The following is a 23,336-nucleotide window of genomic DNA, read 5'->3' as shown; positions in this document are numbered from 1 at the left end:
CATCATAGGTACATCTATCACCTTAGGCATATTTGCTAAAAACAGACTAAGCTGTGAGGAGTTATGCACGGGCACAAAATCTAGCCTTTTTTTTGGCCAGTGTATTTACATAAAGGTGGCAGGATAATTCAGTTAGACACACTCTGACAACCAAGTGGCCACCTTGCAAACCTGTGATATTGATGCGTGATGATGGAAGGCCCAAGAAGTACTAAGAGCCCGAGGAGAATGCGCCGTGACAGGGAAAGGAGGAACCCAACCCTTAATAGAATAGGCCTGAGTCACAGTCTATCTGATCCATCTGTAGATGGTAGCCGAGGAAGCGGCCGGCCGTTTCCTTGGTCCCGGTGTTATAAAAAAAAAAAAGAAAAAAGTCTTACCTCCACAAGGACTCAGTGGCTGCCAGATACACTTGAATCGTACAAGCCACATTCAAGGTATGCAAAGCAAATTCCTTGGGATAAGCCATCATGGGACACAAGGACAGCAACACAATGTCCTCATTCAAATGGAAGTCGGAGACAACCTTGGGCAGAAATTATAGCCGGGGATGAAGAACCACTTTATCCCTATGGAGTACTAAATTGGGACTACAATAGGATAATGCCGACAAGGTCAAAACCCTGGGGGCCAAGGTAATAGCCACCAAGAATGCCACCCTCTGGGACATCTTAAGTAAGGGAATCTCTCGAATATTCTCGAATAGAGGTTTCTGGAGAACCAATAGCACCAAGTTAAAATCCCATGGCATCAAGAGAGACCATACAGGTGGAGCCACATGCCGGACTTCTTGAATGAAGGTATGAACTAAAGAGTGAATGGCTAGGGGTCGCTGAAACAAGACTGCTAAGGCAGACACCTGGCCCTTGATGGTGCTCAAAGCCAACTTCTGCTAAACTCCCTGTTGAAGAAGAGCCAAGGCCTGAGCCACAGGAAAGGATGAGGATGAACGTCAATCGACTCACACCAAGAAATGTACTCTTTCCACATACATTGGTATATCTTACTAGAAGTCGACTTCCTCGCCTTCACCAGAGTAGGGATCACTGATCCCAACAGACCTCTATTTCTCAGTACCTGGCTTTCAATGGCTAGGCCATTAAAAAGTTACTGTAAAGCGGGATGGAAGCTCAGCCCTTGGTAAAATTGGTTCTCTTGAGAGGTAGCTTCCAGGGGACATTTATGGCCACCAGAAGAGAAGACTTTCTCCCTCGGTCCTTCAAAGGCACCGCAGAAAAGGAAGGTGTTTGCCCCGCAGTGGCACTAGGACGACTGTGGCGTGTACCAGAGGAACCCACAAGATTGCCACAAGCCTTTTTTCTTCCTGTTGAACTGAACCTGCTGAAGGGGCCAACGTTTGAGAATAAAAACGACTAACCTGATCAGCATTCACTCCAGAGTCAGACCCAAGTAGCCCAATTTCCTAGACTGGGCTAGAGGGGAGGGACCGTGGGTAGTTAGGATGTCAGCCGAACCTTTACAGGATTTATACCCACACAAAGAGATACAGGGCCCCCCGAAGTGGACAAATTCTGCCCCCCTTCTTTGTTTCCCCCAAAAGATTCAATTTGTGGACCCCCTTAACGTTCATGAAGGAGGTCCATGAATCTGGAAACCAGCGAAGATGTCGTGACCCCCCCCCCCCCCTCCAGCAAAGGGTGAGGAAAGACGTTGAAGGAGTCTTGTCAGTGGATCCGGAGAAGCCTGCTCTAGGCTTACCATACCAAGATTGTTTGGAACTTCCCAGGGAAGGACTTGAGAGATCTGTTCCTTTATCTGCAGTCCCAGGAGCCCAGAAGAATTTCTTACGGGCTGAGAAGGAAGACCCCCATCTGCGATGAGGCTCCTTCCCTATCCTAGACTGAGGCAGGAAGGTACTCGATCCCCCATGACACCCTTAATGATGTTACATAGTAGGCGAGGTTGAAGTCCAACCTATGCGTGTGATTATATGTCAGTATTACATTGTATATTCCTGTATGTTGCGGTCGTTCAGGTGCTCATCTAACAGTGTCTTGAAACTATCAATGCCCCCCCCCCCCCGCTAAGACCACCGCCTGTGGAAGGGAATTCCACATCCTTGCCGCTCTTACAGTAAAGAACCCTCTATGTAGTTTAAAGTTAAACCTCTTTTCTTCGAATATTAATGAGTGGACACGAGTCTTGTTAAACTCCCTTTTGCGAAAACGTTTTATCCCTATTGTGGGGGCACCAGTATGGTATTTGTATATTGATATCATATCCCCTCAAGTGTCTCTTCTCCAGAGAGAATAAGTTCAGTGCTCGCAACCTTTCCTCATAACCAATATCCTCCAGACCCTTTATTAGCTTTGTTGCCCTTCTTTGTACTTGCTCCATTTCCAGTACATCCTTCCTGAGGACTGGTGCCCAGAACTGGACAGCATACTCTAGGTGCAGCCGGACCAGAGTCTTGTAGAGTGGGAGAATTATGTTTTATCTCTGGAGTTGATCCCCTTTTTAATGCATGCCAATATTCTGTTTGCTTTATTAGCAGCAGCTTAGCGTTTGTGCCATTACTGAGCCTATCTACTAGGACCCTCAGGTCCTTTTCCATCCTAGATTCCCCCAGAGGTTCTCCCCCCAGTGTATAGATTGCATTCATATTTTTGCCACCCAAATGCATTATTTTACATTTTTCTACATTGAACCTCATTTGCCATGTAGTTGCCCACCCCATTAATTTGTTCAGATCCTTTTGCAAGGTTTCCACATCCTGCAGAGAAGTTATTGCCCCGTTTAGCTTAGTATCGTCCGCAAATACAGAGATTGAACTGTTTACCCCATCCTCCAGGTCGTTTATGAACAAATGAAATGGGATTGATCCCAGCACAGAACCCTGGGGGTCCCCCACCACCTGCCCCTGATCTTTCCGAGCACTCCCCAGTTATCACCACCCTCTGAACTCTCCCTTGAAGCCAATTTTCAATCCATATACTCCCCCTATGGTCCATGCCAACGGACCTTATTTTGTACAGCAAACATTTATGGGGAACTCTGTCAAATGATTTTGCAAAATCCAGATACACCATGTCTATGGACCTTCCTTTATCTAGCTGGCAACTCACCCCCTCATATAAGGTTAATAGATTGGTTTGGCAAGAACAATTCTTCATGAATCCATGCTGATTACTGCTAATGATACCGTTCTCTTTACTAAAATCTTGTATATAGTCCCTTATCATCCCCTCCAAGAGTTTACATACCTTTGATGTTAAGCTAACTGGTCTAATTCCCAGGGATATATTTTGGGCCCTTTTTAAATACTGGTGCTACATTGGCTTTTCTCCAATCAGCTGGTACCATTCCATTCAGTGGACTGTCAGTAAAAATTAGGAACAATGGTCTGGCAATTACTTGACTGAGTTCCTCAAGTACCCTCGGGTGCAAGCCATCTGGTCCCGGTGATTTATTAATGTTAAGTTTCCCAAGTCTAATTTTAATTCTGTCCATGTTAACCATGGAGATGATTCCTGTGATGTGTCATGAGGATAAACACTGCAGTTTTGGTTACTGAAGCCCCCCCGATTCCCTTGTAAAGATTGAGGAGAAGAATAAATTCAACACCTTCACCATTACCCCATCCTTTGTAACCAGATGTCATTCTTCATTCTTTATGGTCTGTTCTCTCTTTTTTACTGTTTACATACGTAAATAATTTTTTTGCTGTCCTCCGCTATGTGTCTTTCATGTTCTATCTTAGCCGTCCTTATTGCACTCTTACATTTCTTGTTGCATTCTTTATAAAGTCTGAATGCCGACGATGATCCCTCAATCTTGTATTTTTTGAAGGCCTTCTCCTTTGCCTTTATATGCATTTTTACATAGGAGTTAGGCCATCCAGGGCTTTTGTTTGCTCTTTTAAATGTATTATGGGATGCATTGGCTAATGCCCTTATTTATTATGCTCTTAAAGCAAACCAATCTCTCCTCCACGTTCTTTGTTCCTAAGATCTTATCCCAATTTATGCCATCCAGGGTAGCCCCAAACAGGCCGTCACCTTGAAAGGGCAGATCAAAGAGCTTTTTTGGAGGCTTGGTCTGCCAACCAATTCATAAACCACAGCCAGGTCTAATCACCACAGCTGAAACAGAAAGCTTGGACAGCACAGGAGCTGCATCCAAGGCTGCATCATAAATATACTGCAACCCATGGACCAATTGGCAGGAAACTACTCCTCACTACCCAGACCCTGGCGCAAAAGCTTGGCCCACAGCCTCCAATTTACTGTCAACCCGGTCCTTAACCAGTTCCCGACCGGCGCGCGACGATGTACGTCAGCAGAATGGCACTGGCAGGTATATTGGCGTACAGGTACGTCCATTTCTATATGCCGCCCTGCCATCGCGTGCGCTCCGCCGGCGGTGCACGTGCTGGTCGGGACCCCCGTGAGTCTGGTCGGAACCCCCGTGAGTCCGGTCGCGGGTCCCGGCGTCTCGATCGCCGCGGGGAAGCCCGCGATTGTTTCACGGGGAGGCTGAACGGAAAGCTGTTGTTGTAAACAGCATCTCCACGTTCTGCCTAGCAACAAACGATGCTGATCTCTGCTCCATGCGATTGGAGCAAAGATCAGTGTTCACTAACACAAAGCCCAGCCCCCCCCCCCCCCGTTAGAAACATGCCCCTAGGACACACTTAACCCCTACACTGCCACCCCCTGGTTAACCCCTTCACTGCCAGTGTCATTTACACAGGAATCAGTGCATTTGTATAGCACTGATTGCTGTATAAATGACAACGGTCCCAAAAATGTGTCAAAAATGTCCGATGTGTCCGCCATAATGTAGCAGTCACAATAAAAAAAAAAATTATAAAAATGTCATAAAACTATCCCCCATTTTGTAAACGCTATAACTTTTGCGCAAACCAATCAATCACTTATTGCGATTTTTTTTTACCAAAAATATGTAGAAGAATATGTATCAGCCTAAACTGAGGGAAAAATCTGTTTTTTTTTATATATTTTTGGGGGATATTTATTATAACGAAAAGTAAAAAATGTGTTTTTTTTTTCAAAATTGATGCTCTATTTTTGTTTATAACGCAAAAAATAAAAACAGTAGGGGGTGATCAAATATCACCAAAAGAAAGCTCTATTTGTGGGGAAAAAAATATGTCAATTTTGTTTGGGAGCCACGTCACACGACGTGGTCTGGTCTTAAGCCAGCAAAATGGTCCGGTCTGAAAGTGGTTAAAAGGATGGGTATTCCTTTACTGGGATCATGGTTGCTTTATTCAACCTGGAAACAGGAGGGTCCACCACAGGTGGGGTAGTCCACTTTTTAAAAAGTGTTTCTTCAAAGGGGTAGTGTACTGAGAAACGTTTGGGGACCACAAAGTGTGACTTAGGTTTACCTATAAGGAATGGGAACAACCAATCAAAATAAGGAAGATAAGGCAACACCTTTGGTGTGTGAGGTGACTTATGCGTATCAAAGGACACAGGCAGTCTTATTGACCCCATATCTCACTGTAAATATGTCCGATCGTGCCATATTCCTATTACAAGGGATGTTTACATTCCTTGTAATAAAAAAAAAAAAAGATGACTTTTATTCCTAAGTGTAAAACAAAAAAAAGAAAAAAAAAAAGAAGAAAAAAAAAAAGTCAATGCATACTTAAGTCCCGCCCACATATGAAAACTGTGTTCAAACCACACATGTGAGGTATCGCCGCGAATGTTAGAGCGAGAGCAATAATTCTAGCCCTAGACCTCCTCTGTAACCCAAAATATGTAACCAGTAAAAAATTTAAAGCGTCACCTATGGGGATTTTTAAATACTAAAGTTTGGTGCCATTCCACAAGCGCGTGCAATTTTGAAGCGTGACATGTTGGGTATTTACTCGGCGTACCCTTTTCTTTCACATTATGCAAAAAAATTGGGCTAACTTTACTGTTTTGTTTTTTTAAAGCATGAAACCGTTTTTTTTCTGAAAAAAACGTGTTTGAAAAATTGCTGCACAAATACCGTGCGAGATAAAAAGTTGCAATGAGCGCCATTGTATTCTCTAGGGTCTTTGCTAAAAAAATATATATAATGTTTGGTGGTTCTATGTAATTTTCTAGCAAACAAATTAGGAATTTTACATGTAGGAGAGAAATGTTAGAATTGGCCTGGACGCGAAGTGGTTAGAGTCTCCAGCAATGCAGTAACAAGTGCGTCCGCCAGCGCTTTTTCACTCACTGCTAAAACCGCAGAGGACTCATCCTCACTATTAGACGGGTCAGGGGGCGAGATATTAAACCCCCCTGGACGGGGTAAGTCCCCGGCGGCATCAGGCACAGAATCAGATGAGACAGACTGAGAAGGGGAAGGTGGGGGACGCTTCCTCCTGGGTCTTTGTTCACACGATTCTACCCAGGATACCAATGACTCAAGGACCGCCGTCAGTGCAACCATGGGGACCTGGCACGTCCATGAGGGGATCAGTGGGTGAGATGTGACCCCGAGGCTCCATAGGAAAGAAAACCCTGTAGTACAAATGGAATCTATGGCACCACCAAGGGGCACCTCAATGGCCAGGGTATCTATCAGTAGAGAGGGAGATAGACAAAGACTCACCCTCCCAGCTGGAAGAGTGCCGTAATTCAGACCCAGCAATAAATCAATGGTCGGCATCCATTTCATCCATTCTGGGCAGGAAGAGGAGAAGAAAGGAGGAAGTGGAGGAGCCCTGGCATCTCCACGAAGCTCCAGCCACCTCCAGTATCTCAGACTAAAGAGAAATTGCTGCCGTTATGTCATCGGCTATACAAACATGGCCGCTGGCCAGAGACCAGCCCATCCAAGTGAAAATGGCCGTTGTGATGTCATAGGACCTCCCAAACATGGCCACCGGTCATTTTACAAGCTGAAGCATGCTACCAGGATCCTCTCTGTGCCATTAACATCGCTACACCATCGCAAAGGGGACCCCCCTCCAAAAGGTACTGTACTCCACCAGGCCGGGTGAACATTTAAGGGGACACCACTGTGCACTCTGCCCTGCTGCCCTCTCAGCACTGGGACCCCTCAAACTGCACACTACCTCACGCTGCACACACAGCAGGGCATGCACCCTCTGCACTCCCATACCGCCAGGGCAGGGCACACGCACCCAGAAGGGGAATGGCAGGGGAGACCCCCAGGGGTCCCTACTGTCTGCCCTGGGACTCCCACCAATTTGTGGGGGGGGAGGAGGAAGCCCAGCTTAACCAAGGGACTTTAGGATGGGGATGCAGGCAGGTCCAACCATCACTGGAGGGTATCTGCGTCCGCCCAAAACCACACCAAGGAGGAGAGGGGGGGACTGTAGTTACTGATCCATGGTGCGGGTGACCCAGCAGACAGAACTTCTCGCCACCGAAGTGGGGAGCAGTCGGCCAAGGGACCTCTACGACTCGGACCAGAGCCCGTTCGCATGTGACTCTGCGAGATGTTTAATGTGGCCAACCTAGTGCGTAGCTGCGGTCTGCATGCGCTCTTTGGCTGGACTGGGAACAACACTGGATCTATATTATCCAGCCTGGTGCCCACCCGAAGTTGATTGTAGATCTTCCAGGAAAAAATGCATGGAAGAAAGACAAAAAGCAAGATTTGCTAGGACCAAAAGATCCCAGCAAGGAGCAAGGTCCTTACTCCTGACTAGACAAAAAAATTGAATGCCTAGAGCAGGCAGGGGGTTATATACTGACTGAAGACAGCCCATGGGTATAGCCAGGTGTTTTTTTGTTCTGCCTAGTTCTATTCCTGTGGAGGCGATATAACCCAATGGTCAAGATTAAGGAGGTGCTGTGTCTGTTGATGAACGAAAGAGAAGATACATTTTCCACAGTACAAATTACTGAAGAGTGCAGTGATGATTGGAAGATAATGTATATGAAGGCATCAGAGGAGAATGCCAACCTGTACAAATGCAAATCTCTACAACTCTGCATATACTAGGCGATTTTGTAATAATTTCACTTTCAACCAGTCTCTAGTGACAAAGCCAATCTGGCTGAAAAAAACTGAATGGTCATGATGAGGTCTGGCTGTGGCTGTACCACTTTAACCAGCTGATAAGCAGTCAAAACCAATATAATTAAAAAAAATAGGATTTTTTGTACTCACCGTAAAATCCTTTGCTCTGTAATTCACTGACTGACACAGCTCCTCTTTATACCATTGGGTTGTTACGCCACCTTTAGGAGACGACTAGGCATGACATGTTAACATGTAAAATAAAAACCAGAACTTTCTAGTTCCACCCAAGAGGCAGTTCCTTAGGAAACAACCCCACAGCCTGCCTTGCAGCTTCAGTACGTCAACAAGCAGTATAACGTAGAGAAAAATAAGAGAGAAAGGTGCTGTGTCAGTCAGGGAATTACAGAGGAAAGGATTTTACGGTGAGTACAAAATTCCTATTTCCACTTATATTCACCGACTGATACAGCTCCTCTCTTTAGACCATTCGGACGTCTCCAAGCAGTGCCAAAACGAGGGGTGGGAAAACATCATAAAACTTCACCCACAATGACATGTGGGAACTAGTATAAAAAAACCTTACCCACAACAATGGTGTGGGAATAAGTAAACTTTTTTACCCACAAAAAAAAAAAAAAAACAGGGCGATTCTCAACACAAAGGCACTACCCTCAAACCACACCAGAACTGCTGTAACAAATGCAACAGTGCATTAACTTAAAAGTACTGCGTTTTTACCAAAAATATGCAATTATACAGCCGCCTGCAAAACTTTGCAGCCAAAACAGGCATCAGCCGATGCACTGACATCTACCTTGTAGAATTTTGTAAGAGACAACAAAGTCGCCGCTTTACACACTTGAGCGACAGACGCTTGATGTCGGAAGGCCCAAGACATTCTGATTTCCCTTGTGGAGTGGGCCCTGACCGGAAAGGAGGGCACCTGCCCCTTCAAGACATAAGCCTGTACTACAATTTGTCTGATCCACCAGGAAATGGTGGACGAGCCCACCATGCCTTTTTTCGGACCAGCCACTGAAACAAACAAGGAGTCTGAAAGGGAGCCGTGACAGACAAATACACCCTCAGAGCCCGAACCACGTCCAGGGCATGAAGGGCCACCTCCTTAGGATGTGTCAGCTTAGGACACAGAGATGGTAACATAATGTCTTCATTGATGTGGAAAGCCGAAACCACATTCGGCAGAAAAGAAGGTTGCGGACGCAACACCGCCTTATCCTGGTGGATAACCAGATTTGCAAGACAGGGCTGCCAGGTCCGAAACCCTCCTGGCCGATGTAATGGCCACTAGAAAGACCTTTCTGGGAAAGAGTTAACAGGGGAATCTCCCTGATATTTTCAAATGTTTTTGAAGCAACAATAACACCAGGTTCAGTTCCCATGGGGGTAACGGTGGACGCACTGGAGGGACTACATGTCGGACCCCTTGAACAAAAGAGCTCAATAGAGAGTGAGATGCCAGTGGTCGCTGAAAAAAAAAAAAAAAGAGCCAAAGCTGATATTTGTCCTTTAATGGTGCTTAAAGCCAATTTCTGGTCTACTCCTTGCTGTAGAAACAGCAGGATCCTGCATATAAAAAAGGAGCGCGGATGGCATCCTTTCTCCTCACACATGGAGATGTAGGCCTTCCCAGGTACGATGATATATCTTCCGGGAAGAGGATTACCATGCTCTCAGCGTAGTTGGGATCACAGAGCCCAAAAGACCCCGGTTCCTCAACACCTGGCTCTAAATAGCCATGCCGTTAAAACCAGCAATGGTAAAGCAGGATGGAGAATCGGACCTTGAGACAGAATGTCTTCTCGTAACGGCAGTCGCCAAGGGGCACCTGCCACCAGGCACACTAGGTCTGCATACCAGGGACACTGGGGCCAATCTGGGGCAAATCGGTATTACTGGAATCCCCTCGGCCTCCACTTTATGGAGCAGACGTGGTAACAGTTTCAGCGGAAGAAAGGCATAGATCAGCTGGTACTGATTCCATGGAGCCACCAGCATGTCTGCCCAAGGATCTCTTGTCCTGGACACAAATCTCAGCACCTTCCGATTGAGGCGGGAGGCCAGAAGATCCACGTCTGGTGTTCCCCATTGCAGGCACAGTAACCCGAACACCTCCGGAAAGCAACACCCATTCACCTGGGTCCAGCATCTGGCGACTTAGATAGTCCATCTGACAGTTCTCCACTCCCGGGATGTAAATGGCAAACAGGGCCGGTACATGTTGCTCTGCCCACTGAAGGATTGAAGGATGTGAGTGACCTCCGGTGCGGCGGCCGAGCTTCTTGTTCATCTGCCGGAGATTTGTCCCATTTTGTCAAAATCTTCTTCTGCAGGACTCTGGTGTGAAACTGGGCATACGGTACTGCCTTGAAGGAGGCCACCATGAGTCCCAGGACTCGCATGCAGAAGCGTAGCCATGACCACCTGCGGTTCATCAACAGTTTTAACGTGGCTCTGAGAGTCTGCAGCTTGTCTGAAAGGAGAAACACTCTCGCTTCCATAGAGTCCAGCAGTAAGCCAAAACCTTACTCCAAACCCTGAGTTGGTAGAATCACCAACTTTTTTTAGGTTCAACAGCCACCCAAATTCCTGCAGGGTCTACATGGTGATCACCACATCCTCTTCTAACTCTGAGGCGGAAGATGCTCTCAGGAGGAGATTGTCTAGGTATCCAACAATCGCGATACCACGTTGCCGCAGCAACACCAAAACAGGAGCCAAAACCTTGGTAAAGACTCGGGGAGCTGATGCCAAACCAAAAGGGAGAGCCACAAACTGGTAATGGGCTGCCCCAAATGCAAATCGCAGAAACTTCTGATACCGAAGGCATATGGGTATGTGCAGGTACGCATCCTGGAAGTCTAAGGATGCCAGGGAGTCCCCTTGATGGAGTGCAGCGACTACTGAGCGAATGGATTCCATTCTGAACCTCTGTAGTATCACAAAGTAATTGAGGGCTTTCAGGACGTACCCCTTCCTTTTTGGGGACAACAGGTTTGAGTAGAACCCCTGGATTCTGGAACTGGTACTATCACCCCACGACTCAGCAGGTCTCTTAACGCCCCCAATAGGGCCTCCCGGGTCGGAAGTATGGGTATGCTGGAGGGGAAGAATCTGTTTTACGACCAAGAGAGGAACTCTATCTTGTAGCCTGAGAAAATCAGATCGCAGACCCATTGGTTGGACAGCCGAGAGGCCCACCCGGGCTGCAAACTCCTGAAGGCGACCCCCCCACCCGTGTTACTGGCGGGGCAAACCTTCATGCGGTAGCACTTTTGCTTGCAGGCTTGCGGTTCCAGGGATGCTTTGGTCCTTCCGTGGTCATCCTGTCGGGCAGGGGACGCTTGGTCGAAGCCCCAGGGTGGACAAAAAGCAGTTTGAGAGTGGAGAAAGAGGGCCCTTGCCTACGGCGTGGCTCATTAGCCTTCCTGGCCTGTGGGAGTAGTGTACTCTTACCACCAGTGGCATTTTTAATAATGTCATCCAATGAGGCTACAAAGAGCCGGTCGCCAAGGAAGGGAAGATCCATCAGGGCTTTTTGGGATGCCAAATTTTAGCCAAATCAGGCGCTTCAGCACCACTGCTGACACTGAAGCCCTAGATAACAGAGGAAGGGTATCCAGGGCTGCGTCGCAAATGTATTTCAGGCCTAGTTGGTCTGCTAGTTCCATGCAGACAGGAGAAGCCTATTGCTCTCCCAATTTGCGGTGCAAAAGTTTTGCCTACTCGGTTAGTGTCTGAGACACAAGTGCGGATGCCAGTACTGGTCGCATGGTTGACCCCACAACCGTAAACAAGGAACGAGCCACTGCTTCGGTCTTCCTGTCCGTGGGGTCCTTCAATGCAGGAGTCCCTTCTACCAGGATCGTGATTTACTTTGTTTAACCTGGATACTGGGGGAGCCGACCACTTTTTGAGAAGGCTTTTCTCAAAGGGGTAACGCATGGCCATGTATTTAGGAACCGAAAAGGTCGACCCCATTCCTTGTAAATGATCTTATCAAAATAAGTCAGATACGGGAACACCTTATGGGGACTTAGGACAGAGATGGTCCCACCCTGCTGGCTGAAGGGCTCTTTCCCTCAGGACTCATCACCCTGGCTGGTTCTGCGCTGTCCAGCTAGTAGTGCCTGTGTCAGCTCCCAGGTTCATGAGAGACCACACTGCGCTGTTCAGGCTTCAAGAAAATGGCAGCCGAGCATCCAGTATAAAGGACATAATCACAGGGAAAATGTTCGCCGAACTACAGGGAAGCATGCTGCTCCTTGTCCCAGGAAAGATGGCCGCCAAGCACTGTATACCACGCAGGACAGTGAAACAAAACAGGCAAATAAAAGGCGGTGAACAGTGCTACAGCGATCAACAGACAGAGCCGCCAGACACCTACACACATCCAGGGCACAGCCAGCACAGTCCCCCCAGGTGAGAGCCCCGCCGGAGAGCCCGTGTCTATGGCACACACAGCGCTCAGCAGCCCATGCAGCATCCCCCACAGGAAAGGGGGGGAGGGAAGAAAGGGACAGGGAGAGAAGAGAGGGAGGGAGGTGAGGGACCCCCCAATCGACCTCCCAGGGAATACCCAGCTGCTCAGCCCCACCGAGGCAGGGAGAGCTGTACTTACCAATCCTGCAGAGCTGGGAGATATTCCATCGGAGACACACTCTCCGATCAGTACGGAGTGGCTGCTGGCCTGGCACACTGACACAGACATCAGTAGCCCGGTCATATGTGTGCCCCGGAGCATTAACGCTCAACGACCGCCTCTGGAGCTGAGGTATGTCGTGGCCGACCCAGCGCGGAGCTCTGGTCTGCACATGCTCGCCGGCCTGGCTAGGGAGACTACAAGGATAAGAGTATCCAGCCTGTCACCCAGCCGGCTGTTGATAGCAGATCACAGGATCTTTAACCACTTGCTTACTGGGCACTTAAACACCCTTCCGGCCCAGACCAATTTTCAGCTTTTGGTGCTCTCACAATTTGAATGACAATTACTCAGTCATGCAACACTGTACCCAAATGAATTTTTTGTCCTTTTTTTCCCACAAATAGAGCTTTCTTTTGGTGGTATTTGATCACCTCTGGGATTTTTATTTTTTGCGCTATAAATGAAAAAAGACCGAAAATTTTGAAAAAAAACACATATTTCTTTGTTTCTGTGATAGAATTATGCAAATTATTAATTTTTCTTCATAAATTTTGGCCACAATTTATACTGCTACATATCTTTGGTAAAAATAACCCAAATTAGTGGATATTATTTGGTCTTTGTGAAAGTTAGAGAGTCTACAAGGTGTGGTGCGAATCGCACAAAATTTTAGCACATCTGATGTACTGGTGGCCTATCTCGCTTCTTGTGACCCGAACAAGTCAGGAAAGTACAAATACCCCCCAAATGACCCCTTTTTGGAAAGTAGACATTCCAAGGTATTTAGTAAGAGGCATAGTGAGCTTTTTGATGTTGTCATTTTTTTCCCACAATTCTTTGCAAAATTAAGATTTTTCTTTTTTTTTTTTCTCCACAAAATTGTCATTGTAATAGGTTATTTCTCTCACGTGGCATGTGTATACCACAAATGACACCCCCCAAAAAATTCTGCTACTCCTCCTGAGTAGTACAATACCACATGTTTCGGACTTTTTCACAGCCTGGCCACATAGAGAGGCCCAACATGCAGGTAGCGCCATCATGTGTTCTAGGAACATAAATTACACATCTAACTTGTTGACTATTTATTACACTTTTGAAGCACCAGGACAATGACACGTGACACTGATGACAGATGGCACTGATACGTGGCAATGATGACACTTATACGTGGCACTGATGACAGGTGGCACTGATGACAGATGGCACTAATATGTGGCACTAATGACAGATGGCACTAATATGTGGCACTGATGACACGTGGCACTAATGACAGATGGCACTAATACATGGCACTAATACGTGCCACCGATGACAGATGGCACCAATACATGGCATTGATGACACGTGACACTGACAACAGATGGCACGTGACACTGACAGGTGGCACTGACAAATGGCACTGATACGTGGCACTGATACGTGGCACTGATGACAAATGGCACTGATACGTGGCACTGATGACAGATGGCACTAATACGTGGCACTGATGACAGATGGCACTGATGACAGATGGCACTTTTACGTGGCACTGATGACAGATTGCACTGACAACAGGTGGCACTGGGGTGGATGGCACTGGGGGCAGGTAGCACTGGGGTGGATGGCACTGGGGGTGGGATGGCACTGCTGGGGGGAGGATGGCACTTTTTATTTTATTTTTTTACTTTTTTTTTTTTTTTTTACTAGAGGCAGAACGGCTGCCGCTGCAGCCATTCATCTCTCCCCTCTCACACAGTCTGTGCGAGGAGGGAGAGCGGCGCTGAGAGATGATCTCATATGTTTACATATGAGATCATCTCCCATTGGACACGCCGATCACGCTGTAAACGGCCGCTGTGATTGGCCGTTTACAGCGATCTGTGTTTGCCTGTCCCCGGCGAACACAGAACTTCCGCGATGCGCGCGCCGGCGCGCATTGCGGAAGTAAACATCAGGATGTCCAGGGACGACCACCCGGAACGAACGTGCCTGCTCTATGGCTGTCATTTGGCTATAGGGCGGGCGCGAGGTGGCTAATCTTGAAAAAAACAGACACAACGCTTCTGCAGAAAAAACATGGACCGATGGGCCCGCTGGGTTCCTAGGTCCTTCTTCACAAGGCAGAAAAAAAACTGAAGCTGCAAGGTAGGCTGTGGGGTTGTTACCTAAGGGACCGCCCCTTGGACGGAACTAGAAAGTTCTGGTTTTTATATTCCATGTTAACATGTCATGCCTAGTCCTCTCCTACAGGTGGCATAACAACCGAGTGGTCTAAAGAGAGGAGCTGTGTCAGTCTGTGAATATAAGAGAAATACATTTTATATATGGTTGTCTCTAGAGTCTAGACCAGTGATGGCGAACCTTGGCACCCCAGATGTTTTGGAACTACATTTCCCATGATGCTCATGCACTCTGCAGTGTAGTCAAGCATCATGGGAAATGTAGTTCCAAAACATCTGGGGTGCCAAGGTTCGCCATCACTGGTCTAGACCATGTTCTTGTCTAGCCACTTAAGCCCCGGACCAATTTACAGCCAAAGGACCAGGTCCCTTTTTGCGATTCGGCACTGCATCGCTTTAACTGACAATTGCACGGTCGTGTGACGTGGCTCCCAAACAAAATTGGGTGGTATTTGATCACCTCTGCGGTTTTTATTTCTTGAGATATAAACACAAATAGAGCGACAATTTTGAGAAAAAAAAACTTTTTTTTTTTACTTTTTGCTAGAATAACCCCCAAAAATATATATAATTTTTTTTTTCCCTCAGCTTAGGCCTATACGTATTCTTCGACATATTTTTGTTTAACCACTTGGCGCCAATACTACGTCTATTGACGTCATAGGCTTTCGGTGGTTATATCTGAATGATGCCTGAGGACACAGACATCATTCAGATATCGGCGTTTTCAGCCGGCGATTCCCTGCACCATAAGAAGGATCATAGCGGCTGTTCCGCCGCTTGATCATTCTTACGGGCGGCGGGAGGGGACGCCCTCCCTTCCGCCGCCCTCCGGTGCTTGTACCGACTCACCGCTTTTATCGGTGAGTCGGTCACAGGAACCAGCCGGCCCCCCGCAAGTTACCATAGAGATTTCCGGCGGACCAGATCGTCCCCGGAGTCTCTATGATCGTTCGGAGGCCGGGCGCGATGTTATGACGCCACGCCCAGCCTCTGTATTCAAATTAACGGAGCCGATTTGGCTAGGAAGCCAGGATCGTTTTTTTTTTTTTTTGATTTTATTCTTCCCAGCCTAGAGGTGAGATATGGGGTCTTATTGACCCCATATCTCACTGTAAATATGTCCGATCGTGCCATATTCCTATTGCAAGGGATGTTTACATTCCTTGTAATAGGAATAAAAGTCATCAATTTTTTTTAATTTTTTTTAAGTGTCAAACTAAAAAAATAAAAATAAAATTAACAAAAAAAAAAAAAAATGTAAAGCGCCCCTGTCCCCGTGAGCTCGTACACAGAAGCCAACGCATACGCAAGTCCTGCCCACATATGAAAACTGTGTTCAAACCACACATGTGAGGTATCACCGCGAATGTTAGAGCGAGAGCAATAATTCTAGCTCTAGACCTCCTCTGTAACCCAAAAAATGTAACCAGTAAAAAAATTTAAAGCGTCGCCTATGGGGATTTTTAAATACCAAAGTTTGGCGCCATTCCACGTGCGCGTGCAATTTTGAAGCGTGACATGTTGGGTATCTATTTACTCGGCGTATCCTCCTCTTTCACATTATGCAAAAAAATAGGGCTAACTTTACTGCCTTTTTTTTTAAGCATTAAACTTTTTTTTCCTGAAAAAAACGTGTTAGAAAAATTGCTGCGCAAATACCGTGCGAGATAAAAAGTTGCAACGACTGCCATTGTATTCTCTAGGGTCTTTGCTAAAAAACATATATAATGTTTGGGGGTTCTATGTAAGTTTCTAGCAAAAAAACTTAGGAATTTTATATGTAGGAGAGAAATGTCAGAATTGGCCTGGGCGCGAAGTGGTTAAAAAAAAAAAAGTAAAAAAAAAAACAAAAAAAAATATAAAAATCGCAATTAGTGATTATCGATTTGTAAACGCTATAACTTTTGCGCAAACCAAATAGGAGATAGTTTTATAGCATTTTTTTAATATATATTTTTTTACTAGTAATGGCGGCGATCAGCGATTTTTATTGTGACTGCTACATTATGGCGGACACATCGGACATTTTTGGGACCATTGTCAGTGAATGAGTTAACCACTAGGGGGCGAGGACGGGTTATGTGTGACGTTATGTGTTTTTTTTATTGTAGGGGGGCGTTGCCTGGCATGTGACGTCACTGATCGTCTTTCCCTATAACAGGGAACAGACGATCGGTGACAGCCACAGTAGGAAGCACTGGGAGAGGTGTGTTTACACAGACCTCTCCTTGTTCTTCAGCTCTGTGACCCGATCACAGGACACCAGCGGCGTTCGGGTCCGCTGGTCCCACGGCCACGGTTATGGAGCTCAGGACCGGGTCGGGAGCGCGTCGCCAGCAGCGCGCTCCTGACCCATGGCTGGGCAGTTAAAGAGCAATGTACCGGTACGTGCTTGTGCCCAGCCGTGCCATTCTGCTGATGTATATGTGCAGGAGGCGGTCTTTAAGCAGCTAGACAGTTGCACTAGGTATTAACACTTCACATTCATATGTCTAATATAAGTAGAAATGTAAAGAAAATATTCACATTCTGTTACAGGAAAATCTACAGAGTCAAAGTTTAGGATAGGCCGGGTCAAGTGAAAAAGCAACAATTTTCCATTAGGTGACATTTAACACAAGATTTCAGCCCTATAAAATGAACATCAAAGGCTTCTTACACTCTTGAGTCCCTTGTCTGAAGCTGCCATTTATCTGCTGAAACATAGACTGACATCCTTTCTCAAAAGCTGGAAGGACAATGCTCTGAAAAGCTTCTCGGTATGCAGTCTGAATTGGTATTTGAAGAGAATCTGCAGTTGCCCGACCAATGGCATCAGTAATATTCTGTAAAATAGAGAAATATTTACAGAAAAGGCTTAACTTGACTAAATGTTTATAACCAGTAAAAAAAAAAAAAATTACTCTCTTACATAAATATCATGATAATTTATCTTTAACCACTTAAGGACCAGGCCTCTCTTTTTCAGACTCAGTGTTTACATGTTTAAAACAGTTTTGTTTGCGAGAAAATTACTTATATTGCTTTTTTCTAACACCCTTGGGAATAAAATGGCGGTTATTGCAATACTTTTTTTTCACACGGTATTTGCGCAGCAGTCTTACAAGCACACTTTTTTTTGGGAAAAATTCACTTTTTTTAATAAAAAAAATAAGACACCAGTAAAATTAGCCCAATTTTGTTTATATTGTGAAAGATAATGTTTCGCCGAGTAAATTGATACCCAACATGTCACGCTTCAAAATTGAGCCCGCTCGTGGAATGGCGTCAAACTTTTACCCTCAAAACTCTCCATAAGCTACATTAAAAAAATTCTACAGATTGCGTGATTTGCGTTACAGCGGAGGTCTATGGCTAGAATTATTGCTCTCGCTCTACCAATCGCGGCAATACCACACGTGTGGTTTGACTACCGTTTTCATATACGGGCACTACTCACGTATGTGTTCGCTTCTGCGTGCAAGCTCGTCAGGACAGGTTGTTTTGAAAAACTATTTTTCTTATTTATTTTACTTGATTTTATTTATTTTTAGGGCTCATACAAAACTCAAGCAAAAACACACACAGACTATCTCCTCTCTCTCACCAACCAAAATGGCCACCTGCAATGATAGCACACGCTTTTTATTCATTTTCCTTTGCATTCTGGGAAATTTTGGAGTGTAAAATAGCAGAAGGATTTTTTTTTTAAACGCACCTTAGCGTCAATGCTTACAAACGCCGTTAAATGCGCACTGACTCCAGAGCAAAATGCTAATAAAATTGCGCTTAACGCTGATTTTTTCCAGCCATTGTTCCTAGCTTTACAACCAATTTTTTTAAAACGTCAGTGTGTATAAGCCCTTACACTGTTAAAAAAAATAAAATAAAATGGATCACTTATTTTTATTACAAGGAATGAAAACATCCCTTGTAATAGAAAAAAGCATGACAGGTCCTCTTAAATATGAGATCTGGGGTCAAAAAGTCCTCAGATCTCAGATTTTGACTTAAATGCAAAAAAAAAAAAAATTTTTTTTTTTTTCTCAAATTACACAAAAAATGTTCCTTTAAGAGGTTTTGATGTCGCTTGCGCCCTCCTATGGTATAGAGACCAGTGGGGGCCATCTTAGCCAAACTCTTCTCCATACCCGGCATAGAAAAGGACCCGATCGCCTCCACTGCTACCGACGGCTCCGGTAAGCAGCGGAGGGCGCGGGAGAGGGGCGGGAGGGGTGGCACCTCTCCCGCCACCGATAACGGTGATCTTGCAGCGAACCCGCCGCAGAGACCACCATTATCGTACACACGACCGGCACCTGAAGTGATGGATATCTCGGTTGGGGCAGCAGTTGCTGCCGTTATCGAGATATCCCTCTTCAAAAAAAATGGACATACATCGCCGTGCGCCGGTCGTAAAGTGGTTAATACAGTTTCATAATAGTGAAGGTTTGCATTAAATTACAGAATTACATGAATTTAAAAAGGTATTCCTGGAATTAAATATTAGGATTTCTCATTTACCTGCAAAATCCTTTTCTTGGAGTATATCGTAGGACACTGGATTTCTTCATATTCATAACAAATGGGTTAAGCTGTCACCTCTAGGTGAATTGGCACTGGCCAAAAAAAAAAGCAGCCTTTTTGTCCATACATAACTCCTCCCAGTACAACACAGACTCAGTTCTATAAGTAAGGAGGAACCATACAAAGAGGGAAGGGACCTTGGTGTCCTGCGCTTTATTCAAAAAAATTTGGATTTTTGTACTCCGCGTAAAATCCTTTTCGCTGAAGTTCATTGACGGACACTGCTCCAGTAATCTTGACCGTAGGTTATTACGCCACGTTCAGGAGAGGACTAGGCAGAACATGTAATACATGTGAAAAAGTTCTGCCCAAGGGGTGGTCCCTCTGTTAATAACCCCTCAGCCTGCTTCCTGCAACTCAGTACATCAACAAGCATTATAACGTAAATCAATAGGAGGGGAGGGTGCCGTGTCCGTCAATGAACTTCAGAGAAAAGGATTTTACGGTGAGGCCGTAGGGACGTCCCCAAGCAGTGTCATAACGAGGTGTGGGAACAGTAATAAAACTTCACCCACAACCAACGGTGCTCCCTAACAGGGGAGTGACCATCTTACCCTAAAGTGGACCTTCCACTCATTGGAATCCTCCCCCCCTCCGGCGCCACAATTGGCACCTTTCAGGGGGGTGCAGGTACCTGTACAGTACAGGTATCTGCACCCACTTCCGGCATAGCTATCTGCGGAAAGGGGCGTCGTTTCTGCAGAATCTACGCCCCTTTCCGAAAGTCCCCCGCTGCCTGCTGGGAAACACACGGATCCCAGAGACAGCGGGACCATCCTTATTGCGCAGCGCGACTCGCGCATGCGCAGTAGGGAACCGGGAAATGAAGCCGAAAGGCTCCACTTCCTGATTCCCACACCCAAGATGGCGGCGGCAACACCCAAGAGACGATCGAGAGATCGGCTTCGGGTGCCGACATCGCGGGCGCACTGGGCGGGTAAGTGTCCTTATTTTAAAAGTCAGCAGCTGCAGTATTTGTAGCTGCTGGCTTTAAAAAAAATAAAAAAAAAATAAAAAAACACGGCGGAACTCCCGGCGGACTCCCGCTTTAACTAACTGCAGCAGAACTTGCGGTCAACAAATGCAACAGTGCATTAATACTCAAAATTAACGGTTGCTTTAAAACAGAAGAATGAGTGCAGAATTTCAACATTACACGGCCACCTGCAAAACTTTGCGGCCAAAAGCATGCACATGCATCCGAAGATGCGCTTACATCCACTTTGTAGAATTTGGTAGAGGTGTGAATGGGCAACCAAGTTGCAGCCTTACACACTTGAGCGACTGATGCTTGATATCAGAAAGCCCAAGAGGTTCCAATTGCCCTGGTGGAATGGGTCGTGACAGGAAAGGGGGGCACCTGCCCCTTCAAAGCGTAGGCCTGGACCACAATCTGTCCGATCCACTTGGAAATGGTGGCTGACGAGACCGCCATACCTTTTTTCAGACCAGCTACCGAAACGAACAAAGTCTGACTTCCAAAAGGGAGCTGTGGCAGACAATTATACCCTTAGAGCCTGGAGCACGTCCAGGGAATGAAGGGCCACCTCCTTGGGATGTGTCAGTTTAAGACACAGAGATGGTAACACAATGTCTCCATTGATGTGAAACGCCAAAACCACCTTTAGCAGAAAAGAAGGTTGCGGACTCAACACCACACCACCTTATCCTTGTGGATAACCAGATAGGGCGACTTGCAAGACAAGGTCGCCAGTTCCGAAACCCTCCTGGCCAATATAGTGGCCACTAGGAAGACCACTTTCTGAGAAAGAGTCAACAAGGGAATTTCCCTGATGTTATCAAACGGCGGTTTCTGAAGCACCGATAGCACCAGGCTCAGATCCCTTGGGGTCAAAGGTGGACGCACTGGAGGGACCACATGCCGGAGCACTTGTATAAAAGTGCTCACTAGAGAGTGAGACGCCAGGGGTTGTTGGGGGGGGGGGGGGACAGCCAAGGCTGATATTTGTCCCTTAATGGTGCTTAAAGCTCATTTCTGGTCTACTCCTCGCTATAGGAAAAGCAGGATCCTGGAAACGGAATAGGTGCGATGACGCCACCCTTTCTCAACACACATGGAGGAGATGTAGGCCTTCCAGGTACAATGGTATATCATCAGAGAAGAAGATTTTCGTGCCCTCAACATAGTTGAAATCACTAGTCCACCAGGCCCCAGTTCCTTAGCACCTGGCTCTCAGCCTTGCCATTAAAACCAGCAATGGTAAAGCAGGATGGAGAATCAGACCATGAGACAGTCTTCTCGCAAGGGCCAATCTGGGGCAATAGTATCGCTGGAATCCCCTAGACCTCCACTCTGCGGAGCAGACGTGGTAACAGTTTTAGCAGAGGAAATGCGTAGATCAGTCGGCACTGACCCCATGGAGCCACCAACGCGTCTGACGAGCCTGCCCAAGGATCTCGTCGTGGATACAAATCTCGGCACCTTCTGATTGAGACGGGAAGCCAGGAGATCCACGTCTGGTGTGCCCCAGCGCAGGCACGCAGCTTGAACACCTTCGGATGCAATGCCCATTCTCCTGGGTCTACCATCTGGCGACTTAGATAATCTGCCTGCTAGTTTTCTACTCCCGGGATGTAAATGGCCGACGAGGCCATTACATATCGCTCTGCCCACTGAAGGATGTGAGCGACCTCCTGTTATGCAGCGGAGCTTCTTGTTCCTCCTTGATGGTTGATATATGGCACCGGTGTGGCGTTGTCTGACAGGATCCTGATCGGATGCCCTCTTAGTCTCGACCATGTGGAGAGACATAGCCTGATCGCTCGGAGCTGGAGCACATTGATCAGCAACTTGGATTCCTCCCCCGACCAGAGGCCCAGGGTCAACTGTACTCCCAATACTCAAACCCAGCCGGTCAGACTGGCGTCTGTTGTGATCACTGTCCAATGCAGAGGTAGGAACGACTTCACGGACCAAAGTGCCGGGGACCTGGCTCACCCGAATCTGCCGATCCAGGGATAACGCAGATTTGTCCCATTTTGTCAATATCTCCTTCTGGTGTGAAACTGGGCGTACGGTACTGCCTTGAAGGAGGCCACCATGAAGCCCAGGACTCGCATGCAGAAGCGCAGTGACAGCCACCTGCGGTTCCTCAATACCTTTACCGTGGCTCTGAGAGTCGGCAGTTTGTCTGAAGGGAGAACAATGCTCGCTTCCATGGAGTCCAGCAGTAAGCCTAGGTACTCTAAACGCTGAGTTGGTATAAGCATCGACTTTTTGAGGTTCAACAGGCACCCAGGGTTTGCATGTTGATAGTCACATCCTCCTTTAATTCTGAGGCGGAAGCTACTCTCAGGAGGAGATAGTCTAGGTAACCGATTGCAATCCCGCGTTGTCCTAACAATGCCAAAATTGGAGCCAATACCTTGGTAAAGACTTGGGGTGCTGATGCCAAGCCAAAAAGGGAGAGCCAAACTGGTAGTATGCTTCCCCTACTACAAATCGCAGAAACCTCTGATGCCTGAGACATATGGGTATGTGCAGGTACGCATCCTGGATGTCCAAAGACGCCAGGGAGTCCCCTTGATGGAGTGCAGTGACCACTGAATGAACTGATTACATTCTGAACCTCTGTACTTTTACAAAGCAATTGAGGGTTTTCAGGACCAAGAATGGATGTATCCCTTCCTTTTTGGGGACTACAAACAGATTGGAGTAGAACCCCTGAAACCTTTTAGAATCTGGAACAGGCACTGTCACCCCGCGGCTTAGCAGGTCCCTTACTGCCCCTAATAGGGTCTCCCGGCGAGCCGGGAGTAAGGGTATGCTGGAAGGGAAGAATCGGCTTGGTGGCCAAGAGAGAAACTATCTTGCAGCCAGAGGAAATCAGTTCGCAGACCCATTGGTCGGACAGCCGAGTGGCCCACCGGGCTGCAAACTCCCCCCCCCCCCCCCACTCGAGACACGGGCGGGGGCAAACCTTCATGCAGTAGCACTTTTGCTTGCAGGCTTG

The 23,336-nt window shown here is 46.8% G+C and overlaps 1 protein-coding gene across 2 annotated transcripts in view; it reads right to left on the bottom strand.

Annotated features, from left to right (window-relative positions):
• Positions 1 to 23,336, bottom strand: part of EDC4 (enhancer of mRNA decapping 4) — a 499,346-nt gene that overhangs the window by 79,402 nt on the left and 396,608 nt on the right. For both annotated transcript variants that reach the window (XM_077456654.1, XM_077456664.1), the window contains exon 24: positions 17,456 to 17,621. In XM_077456654.1, the coding sequence (XP_077312780.1) occupies positions 17,456 to 17,621 (166 nt within the window). The remainder of the gene's footprint in view (positions 1 to 17,455; positions 17,622 to 23,336) is intronic.

This window comes from Lithobates pipiens, unplaced genomic scaffold (genome assembly GCF_037356315.1).
Source record: "Lithobates pipiens isolate NorthernLeopardFrog02 unplaced genomic scaffold, aLitPip1_a1.2 Scaffold_10, whole genome shotgun sequence".
Lineage (NCBI taxonomy): Eukaryota > Metazoa > Chordata > Amphibia > Anura > Ranidae > Lithobates > Lithobates pipiens.
The sequence above is the reverse complement of the archived record's forward strand: the minus strand, read 5'-3'. Positions and strand labels throughout refer to the sequence as shown.